Source organism: Hemitrygon akajei, chromosome 1 (genome assembly GCF_048418815.1).
Source record: "Hemitrygon akajei chromosome 1, sHemAka1.3, whole genome shotgun sequence".
Classification (NCBI taxonomy): domain Eukaryota; kingdom Metazoa; phylum Chordata; class Chondrichthyes; order Myliobatiformes; family Dasyatidae; genus Hemitrygon; species Hemitrygon akajei.
Genome location: NC_133124.1, coordinates 85,591,704 through 85,607,381, shown reverse-complemented (window position 1 = coordinate 85,607,381; position 15,678 = coordinate 85,591,704). Strand labels below are relative to the sequence as shown.

Sequence of the window (15,678 nt, the reverse complement as noted above, 5' to 3'; positions counted from 1 at the left end):
TATGGGAGTTTCTGAAGGTTCTTCCATGTTTTGATGGTGAAAGCGAGCACAGAAGATATTGAGCTCATTTGGAAGCGAATCCCTGTTGTCACCAATGTCACTTGATTTCATTCTGTAAGGCACCATTCAAGCCCTGCCACAGCTGTCCTGCACCCTTCGGTGATTCAAGTTTAGTCCAGAATGCCACTTTGCCCACAAGATGGCTTTCTCGAGATCGTACCTGGACCTCTTGTATATTACTTGGTCAGCAGACCTGAAAGTATTTAGTCTGGCCCTTATCAGATTGCAGATCTGCTGGTTCATCCAGGGTTTCTGGTTGGGGAAGGCTGAATGAGTTTTTGGGGACACTCTCAAATACAACTGTTTTTATAAAGTCCGTGACAAATCTGGTCCATTTACTGATGAGTCTATGAACATGGCCCAGTATACAGCCTCAAAGCAATCCCATAGCCGTTCCTTTGGTTCGCTCAACCACCACTTTGTTGTCCTTACCTCTGAAGCTTTGCTCTTTCGCCTCTGCCTATATGCAGGTAGGAGAAGGACAGCCAAATGATCGGATTTCCTGAAATGTGGTCCCAGCATGGAACAGTAAGCATTCCTTATCATAGTATAGCAGTGGCCTAGTGTTTTGGTTCCGCTGGTGCTACAGGTTATATTCTGACATTGATATCTTCAAACAAACCTGGTTAAAGTCCCCGACAGTAGTTGCTATCTATGTGGAGTTTGCACATTTTTCCTGTGACAGCATGGGTTTCCTCTGAGTACTCTAGCTCCTTCACACATTCAAAGTTGTGTTGGTTGGTAGGTCATGGTAAATTACTCCTTTCATGTGAGTTTGTGGCAAAATTGGTGAGGGGTTGGTAGGATTAGTGAGCGGGCAGTAGAATTAGTGAGTGGGTGCTAGAATTGGTGAGCGGGTGCTAGAATTGGTGAGTGGGGGGTAGAATTGGTGAGTGGGTGGTAGATTTGCTGAGTGGCTGGTAGAATTGGTGTGTGGGGGGTAGAATTAGTGAGCGGGTGTTAGAATTGGTGAGCGGGTGGTAGAATTAGTGAGCGGGTGGTAGAATTGGTGAGCGGGTGGTAGAATTAGTGAGCGGGTGGTAGAATTGGTGAGCGGGTGGTAGAATTAGTGAGCGGGTGGTAGAATTGGTGAGCGGGTGGTAGAATTGGTGAGCGGGTGGTAGATTTGCTGAGTGGCTGGTAGAATTGGTGTGTGGGGGGTAGAATTGGTGAGCGGGTGGTAGAATTGGTGAGCGGGTGGTAGAATTGGTGAGCGGGTGGTAGAATTAGTGAGTGTGTGGTAGAATTAGTGAGTATGTGGTAGAATTAGTGAGCGGGTGGTAGAATTAGTGAGCGGGTGGTAGAATTAGTGAGTGTGTGGTAGAATTAGTGAGCGGGTGGTAGAATTAGTGAGCGGGTGGTAGAATTAGTGAGCGGGTGGTAGAATTAGTGAGTGTGTGGTAGAATTAGTGAGCGGGTGGTAGAATTGGTGAGTGTGTGGTAGAATTAGTGAGTGTGTGGTAGAATTAGTGAGCGGGTGGTAGAATTAGTGAGCGGGTGGTAGAATTGGTGAGCGGGTGGTAGAATTAGTGAGCGGGTGGTAGAATTGGTGAGCGGGGGTAGAATTGGTGAGTGGGTGGTAGAATTGGGGAGTGGGTGCTAGAATTGGTGTGTGGGGGTAGAATTTGTGAGTGAGTGGTAGAATTTGTGAGTGAGTGGTAGAATTGGTGAGAGGTTGGAGGTGATGATCAGAATGTGGGACAAAATAAAACAGTTGTTAGTGGAAGCTCGATGGTCAGAATGGACTCTATGCTGTGACTACCCTTGCACTGCTTTCCCTTTGGCACTTTCTCCTATCATCCATCATTTCTCCACATTTGCTTGTGTCTGACATTTTCCAAGAATTCCCAACAGTCTGATTTTACTAAAAACTCTGGAGTTTTCTACTTCCCAGTCAATTCACTTGAAGCTTTTCTCTTCAATTTGCCCATTTCCACAGCAAGTAGCTACAATTTTCCTCAAATTTTTCAAATGGACTTCATTTATAAGGAAGGATAAAAACTGGATTCAGCCCCAAGTCTGTGAGGTGAGCAGGTAAACCAACAGTTAACAGGGTAATCATCACTGATTCCATTAGCAATTTTGCACCAACAGTATTGACTGTGTTCCAACCAGTCTACAAGATTTTAGCTGAGGGATGATTGGGAGGAGAGTGGCTGTTTTCTTTAGAAAGGAGTTGAGGGACACTTGAAGTGCATAAAATGTTGTGAGATCCAGAAAGAGTAAATACAGAGGACTAGCTTTTTGGAGAAAGGGTCAAACACTCTGGAGCATCAGAGAAGGTCAGGATCTCTTCTCTTCCCTCCCGGCCCCTCGTCTCTCTCAGTGGGTAATAGTTATATCTGGAGCTCACAGCCTGAAAAGAGTGAGAGACTCCGAAATACTCATCATTTTTCAAAAATGCCTGGATGCGAGTGTGGAAAAGCTATGACCTATCAATCTTCAGCTGGCAGGGATAGTGGCCACCTGTGTTCTAAGATGGTTTGATCAGCACTCATGGGGAAAGTCTCATGTCCCTTTTCAACAACAGAGTTCCATTAGTTCCCATTCAAAGGTTCTCTCTGAGCAGGATTTGTTCTTGACAATTGGCATTCAACATATGATAATGAGGGAAACATGCTGCCAACCATTCAATTGGCTACTCTTAATCAGGTACAGTGCCGATAAAAAGTATTCACTCGCCCTCCCCTTGGAACTTCTCATGTTTTATTGTTTTACAACATTGAATCACAGTGGATTAAATGTAGCTTTTTTGCCATATTAGATGAGTCCATGGCCAGATCAGCTATGATCTAATTGAATGGCGGAGCAGACTCGACATTCAAACTCCTATCCTGCTCCTCTTTCTTATGTTCTTATGTTTTGACACTGATGAACAGAAAAATACTCTTCTGTGTCAAAATTAAAACAGATCTCCACAAAGTGATCCAAATTAATTACAAATATAAAACACAAAATAATTGATTGTCTAAGTATTCACCCTCTTTTAATATAGCACACCAAATCATCACTGGTGCAACCAATTGGTTTCAGAAGTCACATATTTAGTTAAATTGAGCTCTGTTTTTGGAGACCTGTGTACAGTCAAGGTGTTTCAATTGATTGTATTAAAAATACTCCTGTATCAGAAAGGTCCAACTGCTGTTGAGTCAATATCCTGGCAAAAACTACACCATGAAGACAAAAGAACACTCCAAGTAACACCTTGAAAAGGTTATTGAAAAGTATAAGTCAGGAGATGGAGACAAGAAAATTTCCAAGTAACTGAATATCCCTTGGAGTACTGTTAGTCAATCATCAAGAAATGGAAATAATATGACACAATTGTAAATCTGCATAGGGCAAGCCTTCCTCAAAAATTGAGTGGCCGTCTAAGAAGGGGACAAGTGAGGGAGGCCACCAAGAGACCTTTGACAACTCTGGAGGAGCTACAAGCTTCAGTGGCTGAGATGAGAGAGATTGCGCATACAACAACTGTTGCCCGAGTGCTTCACCAGTCACAGCTTTATGGGAGAGTGGCAAAGAGAAAGCCACTGTTGTAAAAAAGCTAGAGTTTGCCAAAAGGCATGTGGGAGACTCTGAAGTCAGCTGGAAGGAGGTTCTATGGTCTGATGAAACCAAAATTCAGCTTTTTGGCCATCAGACTAAACACTATGTCTGACGTAAGCCAAACACCACACATAATCAAAAACAAACCATCCCTTTCATGAATCATGGTAGTGGCTGCATCATGCTGTGGGGATGTTTCACTGCAGCAGGCCCTGGAAGGCTTGTGAATGCAGCAAAATACAGGGAAATCCTGGAGGAAAACCTGATGCAGTCTGCAAAAGAAATGTGACTTGGGAGAAGATTTGTTTTCCAACAAGACAATGACCCCAAGCAAAGCTGATCGAGATCTGTCCACACAGACTCAAGGCTGTAATTGCTGCCAGAGGTGCATCTACTAAATACTGACTTGAAGAGAGTGAATACTTATCCAGTCAATTATTTTGTGTGTTATATTTGTAATTAATTTAGATCACTTTGTAGAGATAAGTTTTCACTTTGACATGAAAGAGTCTTTGTTGATCAGTGTAAAAAAAAAGCCAAATTAAATCCACTGTGATTCAATGTTGAAAAACAATAATATGCGGGGGTGGGGGGGTGGGGGGAGTTCCAACAGTGGTAGTCCATTGTCAAGTGAAGCCAAGTGCTTGCTTTGAAACCTAGTGAGAACACTTTGGACTGTGACTTTGGCTTATGTTATGAACTAAACCTTCATCTACATGGTCACATCATAATCCATTAAAGGTAACCGCAACCTTGAGCTACAACAAGCAAGATGCTGGAGACACTCTTTGGGTCAGGCCTGACCTGTTGTGTTCCTGCAGCACACCTTGTTAATTCTTCCAAATTCTAGCATCTGGATCTTTGTGTGTCAGCCTTGTTTCTGACTTCAATTTGCTTCTAAAATTCCCACAAGGAAGACATAAGTGGCCCTGAAACATTATCTCTGATCTTCTCACCACAGATGTTGCCTGACCCACATGTGCACAATCTTGCTTTTGTAACGTGGTTATTGACTGGTTTCAGCTTTGCCCTGAGACTTGTTTCTGGGCATATTACTGAATGAAATGACAAATTCCTTAAGAATGTTGGGATGATTGCGAGGACTTAACTACATGTACTGAAAGATACAGGTGAAATATGGACCCAGGTGAAATGTATTTGCTGAGCTTTATTTAAATTACATCTAATTCAGGAAGTTGTCATATTGGAAAGGAGGAAAGATATCAGAGTACAAGAATATTTATCGCCCTTAGTAAAATATTAACCAGAGCACCCATAAAACTCCAAAGTTTTATGATTTGTGTAATGGAATCTTTATTATTGAAGGTATTGACCTCAATTCAGTGTTTTAAATGAAGGCAAGTAACAAAATCAATTGGTTAAATTTTTCAAGCTGATGGGTGTATGGTATATTGTTTTAAATTACCGTTGAATCTAATCAATTGATCCCCATGTGAATCAGAACACAAAATTATACTTGAATCAATCTGTCCTTATATTTTTGAAAATTTTGTATTAATATTGGAATTTTCCTTAGTTATACTATTTTTTATCCGGTATAATTCACCTTAAACCAATGAAAATTACATAACGAGGTTGTTGAATTTTAAGTGCAAATTAACATTCTGTGGAAGTTGAGCTTTCACAGTCTTTTACATTCAAAACATGCAGTAGAAGCTAGTAGAATAAATAAATGCAAACCAGATGATGGTAACTACCAAGATAAAGGGTGAAATAGTTGATGTAATGTGTATATGTTTCAGAAGCACCTTGAAAAGGTGCTTTATGGGGGATTATTAAATAAGAGGGTACAGTATTAGGAGTAAAATGCTGGGATGGATTGAAGATTTGTTAATGGACAGAACACAGATTAGGAATAACTGTGTTATTTTTGGGTTAGGAGGCAGAGCAGGCAAGAGCAGAGAAACATTTAGATGGGCTTCATGGAGAGGAAGACAGGTTAAGCTAATCAGTAAAAACATGGTAGATGGAATATTATGTGAATTAAGCGAGATGGCCAACTTTGATAGGAAAGATTGAAAATCATTCTTATGTTTAAGCAGAGAAAGATTTAACGCTGCTGCCATTCAAAGGGATCCAGAAGTCCTTGTAGATGAATCATCCAAAAAGAGGAAGCAATTGGAAAAGCAAATCATCAGTGGCCATAATTTCAGTACTTGAGGTATCTGCTCCAATTACATCGAGCCCTGGTGAGATTGTACCTGAAATATTATGTACCAATTTGGTCTCTCTACCTACGGAATGACATACATAGAATTGTAGGTAGCGCAATGAAGCTTCACCAGATAGATTCTTAGAATGGCCTTCTGGTGATTGAGCAGATCAGGAATACACTTGCTAGAACATGAGAGATGATCTAATTTCAACATACAAAATTGTTATGGGGCTTAACCAACCATAGGGAGGAATGATATTTCCCTTTGTCGTGGTGTCTATAATTGGAGTGTTACAGATTTAAAATAATCTGTTAGCTATTCAGAATTGAGACCAAAAGAAATATATTCATTCATTAGAAAGCAAATCTCTGGAATTCTCTTCCCAAAAGAGTTGCAGCAGCTATGACACTGCACATATTCAAGGAAGTGCTTTTTAGATTTTAAAGGAATCAACGGGATATAAGATTACTATAGGCACATACAGATCAGCCATGATCACACTGGATGGCAGAGCCGGTGTGAGGAATCAAATAGCCAACTTCTGCTTCTAGTTCTTCTGCAGTTTGTTCTTAAACTCATCCTGCCCATAAAACTATCTGTCTCGTCAGATCAAATTCATCGCCATTGGCAGTATTTCACTAATTGAACTTGGGGTCAGAATATTAAAACCATCCACAGCAGAGCCTTTATCTCACTGCAGAGATGTAGTGTATACATAAAACCTTATTAACTGTCTGGGTTTGCAGGGGTAGGGTGAGGAGATTTCAATAGTGTTGGGAGAGCGGTGGTTATGGGTACCCATTCCAAATTGTACATTCCTACGAAAAGATTTCCAGTGGTCAACAGGCTGATTTGAATCTGGTTAGTGACCCTTTGTAAGCTCAGTGCAGTTACTGAATTTTAGAATTAATAACATGATAACAAATACGGTACCTTGGCTTTCATCACCCACATACCATAACAGTTTGTAAAGGATTACCCAAAAAAGAACATCTTCTATGGGAAGAGATGTGACATGCTATTACCTTTAAGATGGATCGATGAAAGAACAGTGCAAGCAGTTGTATAAGGTCATAATGCACATAGCCATCCTTCTTCTCAATGCCGATTATGTTTGGGACAAAGTCAGGTTTGTCTCGGTTTATACTTAAATTTTTATTCCACGGAAAAAACCCAAACTGGAAGAAGTACTTGATCACAATAGTTACCTGTGGGAAGATGAAATACCATTTTTACATAGAACTTTCATTTGTATTCTAAAAAGTTAAACGAGCTAAATGTTTAAATGCCTACCTTAAGAACTAAGTACAGTTATGCATAATTATACTTTGCCTAAATGTAGCAGCATTACATTTGAGCTGAACAGATGATGTAAACTCCTTTACTGAGGGTCGATGCTATAATTTCAGATGAGCATTGCAAGTTGACTGACTTCACAGAATGCCTCCTCTCCATACTTCTGGTGTGTGAGGGCATCACACAAGCGTTCAATGTTACCGACATGGTGGATCCCCTCTGCCATCGGATTTCAGAATGCTCCATGAACACTACCCCATTATTCATCTTTTGCACTATTTAGTTACTTTGTAACTTATGGTAGTTTGTATGTGTTGTACTATACTGCTGCCACAAAACAATAAATTTCATGACATATGTCAAAGATAATAAATCTGACTCAGTTTCTGATTGGTGTGACACGAGTTAAAAACATCTTCCATTTAAATTGGCAACCAGCGATTGATTCTATTAGGCCAGTTACATGACCCTCTTGTTCATTTCAGAGGCGTGGCTTGGAATAATAAGAGGTATCAGATGCAAGAACACTACCAATGGAGTCAGACAAATATACAATATTCTTGAGTAACCTAAACACTGGTAATTGGTTTCTGTACCCCAAAGTTATTTCACTCTATTTATATTCCCTCTCCCGATCTACCACCATCACCCATATAACTTGCAAGTTCTTGGCTTTAATTTGTCACTTAACCTGAATTATAAGGAATTGCAGTACAGGATATTTAGCTTTCCCATTCCAATGTCATTGAATAGACAATTTGCAAAAGCTGTTCAGTTCTGAAAAATGTTAATCTCCAGTTTTAGCCAATAAGGTTACAGAACATGACAAAACAAAATCTACAGACCTCTGTATACACAATCGCTGTCATCCAGAAACGCTTGCTTGGCCTAGGAACGGACAGCATAGCCCAGAGAAAAATTAGGATGGGAAGTACCAAGGTAATCATTGAAGCTGACACTATGTGATTGAGGATAATGACAAAGAAACACAGCATTTCCGACCGGGCTACCAGGGTATTATAGAGGGCAAAGAAGAGCAGCAGTGGCCGAGGCTGAGCTTTGTAGAACTTTTCTGAGTCTTCCAACTCTTCATCATAAAACATCCTGAAATGTAAGATGTTGGAATAACATTAGAGATGGGTAAAGACCCAATAAAAAGAGATATGTATAGAACTGAGATATACAACTTACTTGTTGAGAAGAAGTTCACTGGCTGTTAGTTCATGGCTTAGATTTGGAAAGATAGGGTCTTCAAGTAGATCCACTTTGCTATCTGGGGTGAGTGCCATAATTTGCTTTCCTCCAGCAGAATCTGAGCTAATGCTCAAATGCTCGAGGCTCACAGCTTTGCTGTATGAAGGAGGAACCTCTTCAGTCATGGTGTCTGTTGTATACACAGGCACTGTCGCTTCTTCATCCTGCTCATCTTCCACCTCCTCAATCGTATCAGTGGTCCCTTGACGTGAATACAACATGGTGCACTGTGTTGGCTCACTAAGAGAATAAATAATAAGGTTCAGACCTTCCTTTCAAAGACGTTTTAGATTTTTAATCTTTCCCAGTTCAAAGGCCTTGAAAATTTCTACTATTGTTAAAGCACAAGTGTGAAAGCTTTAAGTAGGAAGAGGTTCACTGTACTTTTAGCTCCATTTCATGCACATATTCCTCCCACATGCTATGAATGCTAACACAATTATACAAGAGCCCATGCTTGTAGATCATTACAAATGGCAGGAATGCAATTAAAATGTGTTGATGTAATGAAACCTATATGGAGTAAAAAATACACATAAAGGAGATAATGAATCTAAATACTTCTAATCTACTTGTACTGTATTCATCTGACTTAAAACACTCAAGAAAAAAATCTGTGGATTTCCTCACAATTTTCATTGCGTGCTCTATGTTTGCTGGCTCTCATTTTTATGTCAAAGTGACCATTCATGACAGTTAAACTCTCATAGTAAGGAATTACAGGTCATCTGATAGTAACAGGCATCACAGTGTCCTTACACAACATGCATACATGTTCCAGCAGGCAGCAAGCAGAAGTAAGATTCATTGACTATTTTCCCCCTTTTCAAGACACTGTAATCAAATATAGCATCTTCATCAATACCTGACCAACCCCGGCTGAGTCAACAGAGGTCAGAGCCTGAATTGTGAACCTTCTTTTCCTGGATCCCTCAGTATCACAATGTCATAATTAATGAAAGGAAAAGAACTTGCTCTTTATTTTTAGTCCTTTCCTTTATCATAGCATAAGATTATCAAAGAAACTTTTAAGGCAAAAGTAGAACACTAGGAAAGTTTGCAGTGAAATTTATAGGTTCTGTTAGAACTCATTAAGTGTGTATTTGAGTATCTATAGTACCAATGGAGAAGAATATTATTGGATATATTAAATATTTGTCTTAATTCTGAACCTTCACAGTATTTATGACTGAGCACCTTTGGAAACTGGATATTGGAATATCACAGCAACTAAGATGCTGCACAAGTCTCAACAAATGAATAGTTTAAGAACCAACAGTAAGATAATCAAGGTATCTGTGTTTCAAGTCTGCTGAAAATGTATTCGTTATTTAACACTTTCCACCTTCTTTCTTGAATCTCAGATTTCTGTTGGTAAAAAGCCCAAAACAAGAAACTGTTTCGTATATGTGAAAGCTTGGTTACAATGTGAAGCTCCAGCTTCCATGCTGAGGATATTGAGCCACTGGAGGATGTGCAGTTGTGAATGTAATGTGAAATATAAACACTGCCATTCTGTGCCTTAATGAAGGGAAGAATGATGGTGACCTTAGAGAGTTTGTTAAAATGACAAAGGGTATCAACAGCTTAGATGTTGTCAAAGTCTTTTCATTTGCTGGGGAGTTCAAAATTAGTTAGTATAAATGTAATATAATTAGTAATAAATAACCTAAACAATTCGGGCAAAAGTTCATAATGCCGGACATTGTAAGAATGTAAAAGTTTAGTGTCAAATGGAATCGCTTTTATATGGTAGGTGGAGATGATGCATAAGCACGGCAGAAAGGACAGTTGGAATGTGGGCACAGGATGGGAAAAAGCAGTTGGAGTCACCCCAAATGACCTGTTTCCATGCTGAGAGCTTTTATAAAACTCGAAAGGAATTCAAAATGTAGCCTCTACATTAAATTGCACAACGAAAAGTAATTGTGTAGGTTGGAGTAATGATACGGCTTTGAGGCTTCATCATACAGAATCATTTAATAACCATATTCTATTATTAAATTTATGGCACCCACGATTAAGTAACTGTGTTGTTATGCTGCATAAAGTAGAAACACATTTAAAGGTAGTAATCATGCCAACACATACTATGCAAACATATATATGCATTTAGTACATATATTAGTTATTAAAATTAAGCATGCATGAATAAGGCACCTTGACACTATACTGCCACTTTCAACCGATGAGGAGGACATATCAAGGCTGTACATTTTACGAAGCCTAGGTCGAGCACGCTCACTTGTTTTAGGAATATCATCTATATCATCTAGAGTTGACTGCCGTGAGTACAGCATGGTAGCTTCAGTGTAGCAGCTATCAGTACAAAACATTAAAATGACACAGAACATAGCAATTAGACAGAAGTGCACAAAACAGCCACATGCACAAAAGATTGCTTTAAAGAAAAAGAGGCAGAATTGCCAAGATTTTGCGAGTGTGCACTATTCTGAGAACCTCATTTCACTTCGTGACAATTTGAAAAAAAAAACACATGAATAAAAGGAGTATCATGTCAGTTAAAAAATCAAAAAATTGACTATTTGTCATTTTATTAGTAGTCCTCCTACATCAAAGAACCACCACATTGATAGCAATAAAGCAAACACGACTGATTGAATTTCATTGATCAGTGGAAAGATAAGAATGAAAAGATTTACTGGGAAAAAAAAATCAAAAAGAACCTCCAAGATACAAAAACTACAGCAGATAATAAACAGCTGTTTTAAAATATATGCTTTTCAAATTTAAGAATAAGGAACAGGAATCTGCCATTTGTCTTGTTGAGTCTGTTTAGCAAGGTCATGCCTTTACTTCTATTCAGCTCCATTTCCCTGTCCTCTCCCCACATCTCTCGATCTCCTTAACACTACAGCTGGAGAATTGTTTGACTTGTGTAAAAATCCAACTGATTCACCAATGAGGAAAAGAATGGTCCACCTCCATCTTCCCTGTCCAAGATGCGATTCCAATGTTATCTACAGAATTGATGCATTGGAAGTGAAATCTTCAATGCTGGCATTGCAAAACAGGCTGATGGTGAATCAGAAGTTTGTTCAGTCTTCACCTGAATGTTCAAAGAAATGGAAGGTCAGGCACAGTGTAAATTGGACTCAGGTTTGTTAATGGCCTTTTCTGTACAATGAGTGTTTTAATCCTTTAATGCTGTAAGCCATATTGCCAAATGTCTAATGGAAATTTAGAGGCAAAGAGTAGGATTGAGATCAGGTGCAAAATGCACTTGAACAGGAGGATATAGAGACAGGTACAGAATATACATAATCTGAATGTATATCACGCAGTAAGTTAGAAAGAATGTAAGAAAGCTTTTGGACCCTGCTTGGAATTATCACACTGTTTTTTCTTCTTTGTCTCAATGTTTGATGTAAATAAGGTACAATTCAAGTTGGTGTTTAGCTCAAGAAACACTTAGAAAACTGACTGAATTTTGTCCAGCTGCACCGGCTAAATTTTCCTTGTGCTCATTAGAATTTAGATATATTTGGTCCTGAGATAATGTTATGTAACAAATTTAAGTAGTAAAGGAAAATAAGCAATAAGGGATGGTTAAATTAAAGAAAACTGAGAGTCACCAAACATAAATAAAAACACAAAATCTAATCATAAAATATTTTTCATTATGATCGCACCTAGATGACATGCGAATAAAACTTAAACTACAAGATCAAGAATAAAACAGCTAAGTATGCTTGTAAATCGATCACAGATGTTAATATGCAGGTAGACCAAGCAGGTAGGAGAGCTGATGAACTGTTAACATTAATTACAAAGGAGTGGAACATAAGATTAAGTGGTGGGTGGATGGGGGGTTGTGAGGTAGGATGGTGAAGAAGAAATTGGTGACTAAACTGGCTTTCTATATGCAAGGATGATACCTTAGAAATGGTTCACTAGACTGATACCTGGGTAGAGGATGTTGTCACTTCAGGAGCGATTATGCTGAATAGTCATGTTCCCAGCAGTATAGAAGGCAAATTACCACCACTGAAATGCATTCAATTCTTTGTTGGGCTTGCTAGGATAGAGGCTATTTACTTTAGCTAGAATCTTGAGCTTGAGTTCCAGTTTATGGGTCAAGATAGGTAGAAATGTTTTCTCTTATTGGGTTTTGACTCTTTGGAAATCTGCACCCAAAAATGATGCTCAGTTATGTGTGCATTCACAAGTAAAGTCACATACTCTTCAAGAGATCTTAAGGAAATAGAATTGGAAAGGTTTAAGCAAGATTTTATAACCACACTCATCATTTCAGGAACAGCTTCTTCCCCCTACCATCAGATTTCTGAACAGTCCATGAACCTATGAACACTCCCTCAGTATTCCTCTTCTTGCGCTATTTCTTTATTTTTATAACCTATAGTAATTTTTATATCTTGCACTGTTCTGCTGCCACAAGACAACAAATTTCACAACATGTCAGTGATAATAACACTAATTCTGAGTTAAGATGGAGACTGTAAGGGCTGCAATACCATCACTTGCTGTATTCCTTAATATACTGAGTGATTAAAGGATTCATTAGAGATCCTACAATCAGTATGTCCTTCCCCTAATAAACATGTGAAGAAGCTGAATAGGCTTAAGTCAAACCACTGAGCTGATGAGGGAGACTAGCATAATGTAACACCAGTCTATAACACAAGGGCATTTGCTAATATCCTTTAAGAAAAAAACATTTAAGGGTCTTAGATAACTAAAATTCATCACCCCAACTTTAACTCTAATTCCATGAAAATATCAATATCGAGGCAAGTTGGTGGAAATCAGTGTAAAGTATCATTCATAAAGAGAAAGTTGGGCAACATGATTTTCCATGAAGAGTGCAAAAGTAACTGAGGATTAAATTGAAAAAGATCTGGAGGTCCCAGTAAAAAGAGCAGTCAACACGTCAACAAAGTCAACAAAATACAGTTGAAAAAGTAGAATCTGAACAAAATAGACAGCTCGTCAGTTATGTTATTCTGTGACTAGACTATGAGAAATAAGTGGAAAATAGCAGTGGGAGCCAAGCACAGGGGTGCACATTAGAAGGGTGATGAGACTCAAAATGTTACTGAAGGTTGATTGGCAATTTCAACAAGAAACCACCTTATTCGGGCAGATAAACAATATTGAAAGATTAATCTAAACCACTGTTTTAAATTTAACGGTGGGAAAAGGGCTGGGGAGTGCATGTTCTAGATCATATATGTCAAACTCAAGGCCCGCGGGCCAAATCTGGCCCGGAATTATCTTTGGCCCACGAGATAATATCTAATTACTATTAAAGTTGGCCCCAGTAATTGAAGTGCCTATGGCGTATGATATGGCTAATGCTGAGTTTATTCAGGTACCAGGTTTTCAGGGTTTTAGTGTTTATTCGGCAGTCTTGCTCAGCAGTCTTCTTCATAAGAAATGGAATTTGTAAAGTGAAACACTTTGTAGTTATAGCAGAGACTGAGACACATGAGAGCAGGCTGAAAAAACGGAGGCAACGAAAGCTGCGTTCGCACGCGTCCGACTGATCCGGCCCGCATGAAGCTGCATTTTGCTCAATCCGGCCCGTGACCTAAAATGAGTTTGACACCCCTGTTCTAGATGGTTAAAGAAAGTTTTAACACTAATATCAGGAAATTGTTCTTCAACTGGAGTGATCATCACAGAGTAGAAAACCTGGAAGCATTTAGGAAACAATTAGATACAGCAATGGAACACTGAAAGGCTGCTTTGGAATTATGTATTTTGTTGAATATATGGACCTCTTCAGATGTAAATATTGAGCTTTTGTAGAATAAGTTTTTGTGGTAACATTTACATTTGGGCTATTTGTAGGGGACAAAATGTCGTCTAAGAATGCAACATCACTGCATTGTATTTAAAATATTTTATGTTGTTAAGTCAGAGTTTCAATGGAAATAATAATCAGTGTGATGAATAATCTTGTTCTGACAAAGTATTACAGAGGCTATGAGGCTAGATGTCTCTGTACAAATTTTCAGAATGAGAACAATATTCTAGAAAAGTTACAGTAAGAACTTTACAGCAAACCACCACATGGAGATGGCTCTTGCCAAAGTTGTCAGTGACCTGGGCTCAGCACTGATGGCAACAGAGTCTCAGTTCTACGTTTGTAATTCTGCTGGATCTAAATGCTGACTTTGACACAATTGTCCTCAATATTCTCTCAGATCACTTTCACAACTGGTTGGCCTCTTTGGTAATGCCCTTAATTGGTTTTGTTTATATACCTTGGGGAAATTTTTTTGTCCGTCTTGGAGACCAGTTTTCTAAGAAATACAATGTACCTTTTGGTGTTGGTCAGGGAAGCTGTCTTAGTCCCCTCCTCTTCTCCTTATGCATGCTCCCCTTTGGAGACCTCATTAAAGAGCATAAACTTGATTTCCACAGTTATGTAGATGACACACAATTGTACATCCCAGTTTGAGCTTGATGATAACATCCTGTTGTCTCTGACTTCTGGTATGACTACACCAAACAAATGATGGCTGCGATAAGACTGTTCTACTTTTGGCTGTTCCCAAAGCCAAAAGAGATAAACTTATTGATAAACTTGGGAATTTGTCTCCCTTTGTAAAATCAGAAGGAACAAGCCTTAGGTGTTATCCTTGATTCAGATTTGAATTTTAAATCCCTCATAAAGAAATTGACCAGAGCAGCATTTCTACACTTAAGAAATATTGCAAAGGTATGTCTGTTTCTGTCACATAATGATGGGGAAAAATAATTTATGCTTTATATCAAATAGGCTGGATAACTGCAATGCACATTTGAGTGGCCTTTCGAAGTAATCTATGGATAAACTTCAACTCATTCAAAACACCACTTTTAACTAAAATCAGGATGAGGGAACATATCGCTCCCATACTAGCTTCTCTGCATTGGCTTCCTGTATCCTTTAAAATCGATTTTAAAGTTATCTTACTTGTTTTTCAACTGCTTAATAGTTTGGGACTGGAGTACCTCTTAGAATCATTTTTGTTTTATAATCCTGGTTGGGCTCTCAGGTCTTCTGCCGGTCTCATAAATTTAAACAAACTCCCTCAAAAGATAAATGGCAAGTCAGCTTTTTTGAACTACGCTTGTAAACTGTGGATTTCAATACCTAAATTGGTAAGGGATGCAGACTCTGTCGACACTTTTAAATGCCAGCTCAATACTTATTTTTTAACCTTGCTTTTAACAAACATCACTTTATCTTTTATTTTTAGGTTTATTTTTATTTTTTTATTTTATTTTCATGTTTGTACTTTTATCCCATTGTAACACACTTTGAACTAAATTATCTGTATGAAAAACGCATTTTAAATAAAGTTACACA

At 38.7% G+C, this 15,678-nt stretch overlaps 1 protein-coding gene across 10 annotated transcripts in view; it reads right to left on the bottom strand.

Annotated features, from left to right (window-relative positions):
* Positions 1-15,678, bottom strand: part of piezo2b (piezo-type mechanosensitive ion channel component 2b) — a 574,856-nt gene that overhangs the window by 44,685 nt on the left and 514,493 nt on the right. For 9 of the 10 annotated variants that reach the window (XM_073047154.1, XM_073047092.1, XM_073047145.1 and 6 more), the window contains 3 exons: positions 8,274-8,576; positions 7,928-8,186; positions 6,812-6,994 (listed from right to left, as the gene is read on the bottom strand). In XM_073047154.1, the coding sequence (XP_072903255.1) occupies positions 6,812-6,994; positions 7,928-8,186; positions 8,274-8,576 (745 nt within the window). Of the gene's footprint in view, positions 1-6,811; positions 6,995-7,927; positions 8,187-8,273; positions 8,577-10,496; positions 10,656-15,678 lie in introns of all 10 variants that reach the window. The other variant, XM_073047164.1, reaches the window with a different exon arrangement.